The 9,206-nt window shown below is 37.0% G+C and overlaps 2 protein-coding genes and 1 pseudogene across 4 annotated transcripts; 2 read left to right on the plus strand and 1 right to left on the minus strand.

Annotated features, from left to right (window-relative positions):
- LOC147940265 (serine racemase-like) lies at window positions 1-2,250 on the plus strand. Of its 3 annotated transcripts, none has more exons than XM_087463338.1 (6): window positions 1-118; window positions 491-656; window positions 757-843; window positions 964-1,194; window positions 1,511-1,771; window positions 1,862-2,250. In XM_087463338.1, the coding sequence occupies exons 2-6, from the start codon at window positions 493-495 to the stop codon at window positions 2,112-2,114; spliced, it is 996 nt and encodes a 331-aa protein (XP_087319464.1). In that variant the 5' UTR covers window positions 1-118; window positions 491-492; the 3' UTR covers window positions 2,115-2,250. The 3 variants fall into 3 exon arrangements, with proteins under 3 accessions (XP_087319464.1, XP_087319465.1, XP_087319463.1); XM_087463339.1 differs by having other exon boundaries at window positions 42-381; XM_087463337.1 differs by lacking the exon at window positions 1-118 and having other exon boundaries at window positions 430-656.
- Window positions 2,251-2,354: 104 nt separating this feature from the next.
- LOC147940266 (osmotin-like protein OSM34) lies at window positions 2,355-3,353 on the minus strand. Its single transcript, XM_087463340.1, has 2 exons — window positions 2,920-3,353; window positions 2,355-2,798 (listed from the first exon to the last, which is right to left on the minus strand). The coding sequence occupies exons 1-2, from the start codon at window positions 3,312-3,314 to the stop codon at window positions 2,522-2,524; spliced, it is 672 nt and encodes a 223-aa protein (XP_087319466.1). The 5' UTR covers window positions 3,315-3,353; the 3' UTR covers window positions 2,355-2,521.
- A 4,002-nt stretch (window positions 3,354-7,355) lies between these two features.
- LOC147940267 (uncharacterized) lies at window positions 7,356-8,943 on the plus strand (annotated as a pseudogene).
- The last annotated feature ends 263 nt before the right edge of the window (window positions 8,944-9,206 follow it).

Genomic DNA, 9,206 nt, shown 5'->3' on the forward strand with positions numbered 1-9,206 from the left:
ATAACATCGTGCTGTCTTTGAAGAAACGTCTACGTCCTCTCGAATCTGTAATTCCATTCCATTGAAACTGGGAAAAATTGAAAATTCCCAATTTCTAAGACCTAATTTGAGAAACTAGGTTTGTTCTTTTCTCCTTTCTTGGTTTCAATTACTTACAGTTTTGGGGACATGGACTCTCCTTTGTTTTCAATTCGTGTGTTTCTGATGCTTAAGGGTTTATTTATTAATCGAAAGTAAATTGCAAATGTCATATGCTGAAGGTTTTGTAATTGAAAAGTTTCAGTCTTTTGTAAGCAAAACGCTTTTGAAATTGAAAAGTTTCAGCCTTTTTGTAAGCAAGCAAGAAGCTTTTTGTAATTTACCCACTTTCGCAATTTCAAGGTAACATTTTTACTCAAATTTGAAGTAATGTTGGATGAGTGAGGATATGGTGTTTCTGATAAGTAGGAAGTTGGTTAAGTGATAATGAAGTTTCTTTGTATGTTTTTAGAAATGGAAGCAAATAGAGAGAAGTATGCTGCTGATATATCATCTATAAAGGAAGCTCATGAGCGTATTAAGCCGTATATACACATAACTCCGGTGCTAACATCTGAATCTTTGAATACCATCTCCGGAAGAAGCTTGTTCTTTAAGTGTGAGTGCTTTCAAAAAGGGTGAGGGGATGGACTTAGTATGTACTAATGCTGTATTGTCAGAGGAAACTTCTTATCGAATATCTGATCATCTACATTTCTGCTTTATTGTGGAAATCAGTGGAGCTTTCAAATTCCGTGGAGCTTGTAATGCTGTTTTGTCGCTTGATCCTGAACAAGCAGCCAAAGGGGTTGTAACACACAGCAGGTTTTGTTTCCATACTATGAAAGATTAATGCTTTTATTGTTTACTGATTTCGTTTGTGCCTTATAGAAACTGATAGACTTAGTAGTGTTCATCTCTCTTACTGTTGATTTCTTCTATCAGTGGAAACCATGCTGCTGCGTTGTCTTTGGCTGCGAAGATGCAGGGAATCCCGGCGTATATTGTTGTACCCAAAGGAGCTCCACAGTGCAAAGTTGATAATGTGATCCGTTATGGTGGTGAGGTTATATGGAGTGAATCAACTATGTATTCTAGAGAGACAGTGGCTTCAAAAGTTTTGCAGGAAACTGGTTCAGTTCTCATCCACCCATATAATGATGGACGCATTATCAGGTATTCTGCTTCTCTAAGTTGGTGTTATATGTTCAGTTCTCAAATGTATGTTACTCACGAAAGCCTTATTTTGCTAGAAAGATAGAACTTTGAATCTCTTGAGTGGGCTCATTAACACAACAGGGAACTATATCCTCCAAAATTTAAGTTATTTCAATTTTCTTACACAAAAGTGCATATTAGGAATAATACTATGTTGAAGGAATCATCTCTGTTTTAATATGGGATTCTTTGTTCTTTGACGAGATAACTCTCATTTTTCTGCCATAAATGCGTTACGGTGAGTATTTAGTTCAGGTTATGGTTCTTGTAACAGTGGTCAGGGTACAATTGCATTGGAACTGCTAGAGCAAATCCAAGAGATTGATGCTATAGTTGTGCCGATAAGCGGTGGTGGATTGATATCTGGTGTGGCGCTTGCTGCCAAGTCGATTAAGCCTAGCATCCGAATTGTAGCCGCTGAACCTAAAGGAGCTGATGATGCGGCTCAGTCTAAGGTCGCTGGTAAAATCATCACTTTACCTGTGACTAATACAATAGCCGATGGCCTTCGAGCTTCTCTTGGAGATTTCACATGGTAAATTAATTCTTACTCTTATAACCTAAATGGCTAAATTTGTTTCAAAATCTGTATCATTCCTTCTCAAAACGTCTTATTTGCTATCAGGCCGGTGGTGAGAGACCTGGTAGATGATGTGATAACCTTGGAAGATTGTGAAATAATTGAAGCCATGAGAATGTGCTATGAGATACTAAAGGTCTCTGTAGAACCAAGTGGTGCTATTGGCCTAGCAGCAGTTTTATCAAATAGTTTCCGTAGTAATCCTTCTTTGAGCGATTGCCAAAACATAGGAATTGTACTCTCAGGAGGTAATGTTGATTTAGGCTCTCTATGGGATTCATGCAAGAGATCAAAGTAAACATCTTTGTTTATAGCATTTGCTTCACTGCTCCCCTTAGTATCAGTGATTATTGTTGTACGCTCCACTGATTCTTGTTTATTGTTATTTGTGGTTTGTAAAAGTGATTTAATTTGAGGTTGATTTTGTGACCAAAGGGATACTTTTAGCCTAGATGGAGTGTTACAGTTGACAAACATCTCTAGACGTTGACCATACAATTTGGAGTACGTAGGAGTGATTTTTCTAGAGTCCAGCACATAGGTGACCAACGTAATTATTATTGCTTTATTATTTATCCATGATGGTAGATATTGATCACAAGCGTACACACACTTACAGACATACCACAGAGACGAGGCTCTTAATTATTTAATGCTAATTGGTAACCAAAGAGGAGCTGGAGACCCGTAGCACCGAGCTTAGCCCTAAGGACAAAACACGACCCTGTAGTTAGTGTTGGTGCAAGTGAAAGTGCTGGTTGGGTCGTCTTGTGGATAGCTGTAGGCGTCGGGACATCTCTGTTTGAAGAATCTTGAGAATCCAGTGCTACTACATGAACCTTGCCCGTTCGTACAACAATACTGGTTTGACCTATAAACCGTACACGGGTTATTGCAACCGCCCGGGGCTCTCAACTCGTTCGGACACTGTCCATTTATGTCCGCGTTGCATATTATCCGCTTGCAATTCGAGCTTGTTGGGCTGGAAACAATACAACACACCGACAAAAGATTATCATAATGAAACATTTTGAAATATAGACAAAGAAAATTACTTTTGGGAAATTTTTCATATTTATATTTATGATGATATATTCTCTTACCTAAACTCCATAGGGATGTTAAATCCATCGACAAGTGAGATGTCATAGAAGTCTAAGTTATTGTATTGGTTTAAAGCATACTCAGCCAACGTGTTTGGAGGCTGGCCCCAACCAGTACATTGAAGTCCACCACTACAATCACCGGTTTGGCATCGGCCACGACCCGAGGAATCAAAGTTACAGTTGGTCCGACCCCAAATCCGCGCCATTTTAGTGCCGGCCGCAACATCTAACCTCCATGACTGGCCAGCATTTAGACGCTGACCTCCTCCGGGGCTAGCGGCGGCCCACACGGTGTAGCTACATCGATTAAGAATGTCGAATGTGGCAGCAGTCGCAGTGGAGATGAGGAAAATGATGGAGAATATGAACGTCGAGTGAGAGATGTTTGCCATCTTTTGTTGGTTCTATTATTTTATGTCTGTGTGTGTCTGATCTTTTGTTAATATTTATCATGGGTTTTATATTGAAGTAAGGGGTTATTTCTGTAATTTTGAACTACGTAAAAAATTTCAAACTGATATGATTCCAGCCGAAGTTATACGTTAGAAATTTTAGCTAGCGTGGATTTCATCGGTTGATGGTGTTAGTGGGATATATGGACCATTGTGTCCACTAGCCACTAGGCTAAGCCCGAATAAAAAGACTTCACTTAAGGTAACTTCTTCTAAGTCAATTTGTGCTCCAATAATGCAAAACCACATACCTTTTATGTGTACTAATTTTGTCTATTGGGAGACTTTACTATGTGATTGACTAACGCAAAAGTTTTGTTTTTAGATTGGTGTCTAAGATAAATGACTAGTGGATTTCTTGGTTTTTTGGGGTGATGGATCTATGGTTTAACAAAGTTTAGCGATCAAAACTCAAACCACATAAAGTTTAGGAACTTCTTTAAGATCCACACAAAATATAATGAGATTGTAAAATCTTATCGAACATCAGTCTGTTTGACAAAAAAAAAAAATCTAACATCAGTCTTAAAATAAGTGATCTAACATCCTTCTCCTTTTACCTCAGAGATGGGATGCCACATGCCTTTTTAAATCTTATTTTTAGAAACTTTCTTCATTGAAAACCACTAGGTTAAACTTGTCTTCCTCACAAGTCACAACTCTTAAAAACGTCATAAAACCAATATAGATAGTAAAACAAGTCTCAAATAAAAACTGGAGTCCTTGAACCACACAGGGAGATGAAGATTTACATAAGTATTCACGATTCTCATCCTAACTTGACAAAGAAAGAAAAGAGGATTACTCAGTAAAGTCCATCACAAATACGTATACAATAATCATCATAGCATATAGAATCATATACTTGCAACCTTGTAGCGTACATTGTTTGTTAACGTAAAATTTCTTCTTGTTCGTAGCAACACATCCATACATTGTAAGGTTCACCCATCTCTCATGACCTTTTTTCTATATTTATAATACTTTTATTCATCTTGCTACATCATTTCAAAATTAGAGTGCAAAACATAGAGATTGAAAGAATTGAAGATACATGCAAGTAGGGAAATAGAAACTCTTGTGAAGCAATAAAAAGCATTGTGGAATCCGCTTCGATGTTTTACTGTTAGAAATAACGAAACCATCTGGCTAAGTAATTTTCTAATACGTTGGGACTTGGGAGAAACTCAAGCAAAAGAGTTCTTTGTTTTTTATATATACTCGATCGGCTGATCCGGTCTGCCCTAGCGGATCACACCAAAATGCTACCATTTGGACTCAGTCGCTAACACTTAGGTGTTGGACTACCACACTGCCTAATCTTAATTTTTTTTTGCTTTCCGACTAATGCCTAGAGGTAGTCAGACCGCCTATATATCTGATTACCAAATAAACCAATTGGATCGGGGTCCAGTTGACAGACTTTTCGTTGTTAACAGCACAGAGAAGGTTCAAACTTGGAATGTGGGAGTTTTCACCCTTTCACCCATGCTGGCCCTACCACTCGCCTACCACCTCTTGGCAGCAGAAGACTTCTTGTTTCGAAAAAAGAACTCGATCCAAACGGGGCAAGCTTTACGCTGAGAAGAAAGTGAATTTTCTTAACTATAGTAGACTACTATTAGTAGTGCGGCTAGTTTTGATCGCAAGAGGCTTTGCTTGCCACACTTTAGAGGCTGTGTTTTAATGCTTAGTCACTTTCATCAAATTCGTAAACGCTTATACCATGTAAAAATTCCTCAAAAAATTGAAGTTATTTCATTTAAGGCAAAAAATGCATCATAAGAAATATACAATCTTTTGTTTAATATGAGCTCCTGTGTCTTATCCAAATCAATCATCACATGGAAAAGTAATAGTTGGAAACGTACGCAAAATATCTTAATCTCAAAAAAAAAAAAAAAAAAGGCGTTGACCACAAATTTGGAGGCAATAGGAGTGATTTAATTTAATAGAGAGGGACACGTTACGAACGTAGGAAACTTCTTGTCGATGGATCTGTCAATTCATATGGTTTGCTTACTAATTTAAAAATAAAGACAATTCACTTTTGTTGAAAGTCCCCTTAATTAATAGTGGAACTTTTAATGAATAGAGAGGTGCTCTTAGTTAAAAGTGTGAGAAAGCAATTGCATTCCAAATTGCATGGTTAGCGAGTCAATGTTTTTCTAGAAATATTTTGTTCGTTCTAAATTTCTAATCCTTAGGCATAGTCAATAATTTCGTCGGTAAACCACGCAAATTGTGTCTTTGTTTTACGTTTTCAATCTATTTACCCACATCCATCACAATAGTTTACATTTTGTCCAAGACCGGTCGCCTCTACTACAGTACATAGCTTTAATGTCTAAAAGAACACACACGATGTTCTTTCTAAAATTTATGTGCATCGTAAACGGATCTAAATATTTGAGTTGATCTAGTACAAGAAAAGTCTAAAGTACATGTAATGTTTCAAACACGTACGAGTGGTTCCAATTTGTATATACATATCAAAATTTTATATATTGCAAGAAAAAAAATACAATGTTTTATAAATATTTTTTTTCAAAGTCCTGACGTCTGGTCTATATCACAAGCTCCTATCAATCTATAGTTTCTAAAAGACAACAAAAATCTTTTTTCGATCTTGTTATCAATAATTTTTAATGTGAAGGTTCACATATTATGCAATCTACCTACCTTTCATCCAACTCGGGGTTAATTTTGATTTATTACTTTTCTTCGTATTGATCATGAATATAAATCATATGTTATTATTTATAATATTTTTGTATAAATTGTTGTCAAAAGTTTTTTTCCTCTCATCTTTAAACCCTTCTTAGTTGAACTGCTGGACCTAGTCGCTTGCACGTCAGATATAATACACACACATTTGTATGTTTGTGGCAAATTTATGATTCTTTTCAGAATACTGTTTACGTATATTTGTTTTTGACATATATAGAAGACAAATGCCATATATAGTTCTTCAACCCACAAGCTTGTCAAAGAAATTTGAACAATAATGTTCCCACTACATTTTTTCGTGTTTCTACTTTGTCTGTCTACTATAAAACCTTAAAATTATCAACTCCTCGTTGACTTGAAAAGTAGTGATCTATCATCTATTATTCAAGATCTTGATTTTTGAAAAGTTCTACCGACAGTGTTCTTCATTTTACTTAGTTAAGTATGGCCAGAAAGAGAGAAACGAATCCAGCACATACTTAACCAACGTAATTATTATTGCATTATCCATTAAGCTGTTGATCGTAAATATGATCACACGCGTACGCATATCTACGTACATACTCACACATGCATACCCACATATAAATAAAGACAAATCTCTTAATTATTTATTACCCCACATATAAATAAAAAAAATCTCTTAATTATTTATTGCTCCTCGCTGACCATCCTGATCCGGGAGCTGGTGGGACTCGTAGCACCGAGCTATATAGTGAAAGCATAAAGGTTTCTGAATACTACAATGCTGGTCTGTAGGATTTTGGAAGATTGGTTCACGCGTTTAACCAACAACGGATATTACGTAATGTGGCTATACTATTGGAGATTCTTTGATTGGTGCAAAAGATATATGCAAAGAAGATTTGAACTTATCTTGATTAGCAAAATAGGTCATGGGATGTATTCTATATATTGTTTTATTAAGGCAAACATGTGATTTGGCCGATTAGGGATTTTTCATAAGAGTCTTAATCAAAATAAGCTTTTAGGTTCTTTTGGTTTTTGCATAGATTAAAAATTGGTCAGTGACAAGCTTTTTGAGCTGTGTGTAAAACTGATTAAACACTCCTTGTAAGGTTGTTTAAGAGATTCTTAATAAGAGAAAGAAGTTCTTTTCATTTTGTTTACACTCCTTTTAAGATTAAACAAGCTTTTTGAGATGTGTGCATCTTGTTTTTACAATTGGTATCAGAGCGATCAATCGACGAGAGCTTGATACTCGAAACAGGTTGAGATCTTGAGACAGAGATGGATTCAGTTAATGAATTAATGATGCTTCAGAAGCCTGTGATGCTGGATGATAGAGGTTATGGTCGCTGGAAGGTCCGAATGGTTCAGTTGATCCGTAATCTAGGAGAGGATGCTTGGACGACTGTTGAGGAAGGCTGGGAACCTCCTTATAAGAAAACTGAAGCTGGTGACAAAATCACTAAGCCTAAGGCTCGCTGGACGGTAGAGGAGAAGAGCTTGTCAAAGTATAATGCTAGAGCTCTTAATGCTATATTTGGAGCTGTAAACGATGATGAATTTAAACTAGTTCAAGGGTGCGAGTCAGCCAAAGATGCTTGGGATATTCTGGAAAAGTCACATGAAGGTAACTCAAGTGTCAAACGAACAAGGTTGGATCAGCTTGCTTCTCAATTTGAAGTGTTAAGGATGGATCCAGAAGAAACTATCTCTCAGTTCAGTGATAAGATGAGTGCTATCGCAAATGAGGCGAAGAATCTTGGTAAAATCTACAATAATACGAAGATGGTTAAAAATTTTATTAGGTGCTTGCCTTCCAAATACGCAGCTCACAAAGCAGTCATGAGGGTCTCTGGAAATACGGATACCTTAAAGTTTGTAGATTTAGTGGTATGCTAAAGTCTGAAGAGATGGAAGTTGCTGAAGAACTGAGAATTCACGGCAAAGGAATTGCTTTCAAGGCTGATGACACAAGTGACCAGTTGAAAGAGATAAAGGAGAACATGTCCTTAATGGCAAGGAAATTTGGAAAGGCTTTGAAGCGTGTTGAAAAAGGTCAAGGAAGAGAGTTTTCTCGATGGAACAGAAATGATGGCGATAAACCTAACAATCGTTCCAACAGGACTGAAAAGGAAAAGGCTGAGCATAGAAAAGATGTGCAATGTCACGAGTGCAGTGGTTTTTGACACTACAAACCTGAATGTCCTTTGGCAAAAAGGAAGGAGATGAAATGCTTTGAGTGTAAAGGGATTGGTCATTTGAAAACAGAATGTCCAAATCTGCAAAAAGCAAAGAATAAGTATTTTCTAAGCTATAGCGATTCAGAGTCAGAAAGTGATGAAGAAGAAGGAATGCTTAATCTATTTGCGTTCAGTGTCAAGAGCGATGATGTACCAGTTGAAAGCTCAGATGATGATGATGATGATGATGATGAGGAGTCTATTACAAAAGAGAGCTATTGTGTCTTGTATGACAATTGGGTTCAGTTGTGCAATGAAAAACTGCTTCTTGTCAAAGATAAACTGAAATTGGAAGCCATAGTCAATATGCTGGAAGAAAGGAAGGCTGAAGGATGGATTGGTGAGGAACTTCCTCCTACTGAAAAGGAACTGTTTGAGAAAAAATTCAAAAATTTACAAGAAAAGTATGGTTTGGAGAAGGAAAGATCAACAAGCTTAGAAAGTGAGCTGAATGAGAACCACAAAAAATCAGAATGTTGAACAATGGAGGTCAAAAGCTTGATGAGATTTTATCAATGGGAATTGTAGGATCTCAACATCGAGGTCTGGGCTACCACAAGGAGGAGACTGTGGAGCTGCTATCTCAGGATAAATCAGTAAATTTTGTTAAAAGCATATGCAAATCATGAAACAGAGTCAAGAATTCTGGAAAAAGTGGTACAACAGAAGGTCTCTGTAGCACCAACCAGGAACACACAACATCAATCTAAGCAAATAGATTGGACCAAACCACGACAAAGACATAGGATCTATGGGTGTTATCACTGTGGCAAAACTGGGCATGTCCGATCTTTTTGCTACAAGTTTAAGAACAAAATCAAGGAGCTTTGGATGGCAAGAAAATGTTTCATCGATCCACTTTACTTTTGTCAATTCTGGGTATCTAAAAGGG

The sequence above is a fragment of the Camelina sativa genome, chromosome 8 (assembly GCF_030686135.1).
Source record: "Camelina sativa cultivar CO46 ecotype springtype chromosome 8, ASM3068613v1".
NCBI lineage: Eukaryota > Viridiplantae > Streptophyta > Magnoliopsida > Brassicales > Brassicaceae > Camelina > Camelina sativa.

Coding starts and splice junctions, on each gene's coding strand:
- LOC147940266 (XM_087463340.1), bottom strand. CDS start 3,314: ATGGCAAACATCTCTCACTCGACGTTCATATTCTCCATCATTTTCCTC. Junction 2,799..2,919: donor AACATCCCTATGGAGTTTAG/GTAAGAGAATAT, acceptor TATTGTTTCCAG/CCCAACAAGCTCGAATTGCA.
- LOC147940265 (XM_087463337.1), top strand. CDS start 466: ATGAAGTTTCTTTGTATGTTTTTAGAAATGGAAGCAAATAGAGAGAAG. Junction 844..963: donor GGGGTTGTAACACACAGCAG/GTTTTGTTTCCA, acceptor TTCTTCTATCAG/TGGAAACCATGCTGCTGCGT. Junction 1,772..1,861: donor TCTCTTGGAGATTTCACATG/GTAAATTAATTC, acceptor ATTTGCTATCAG/GCCGGTGGTGAGAGACCTGG.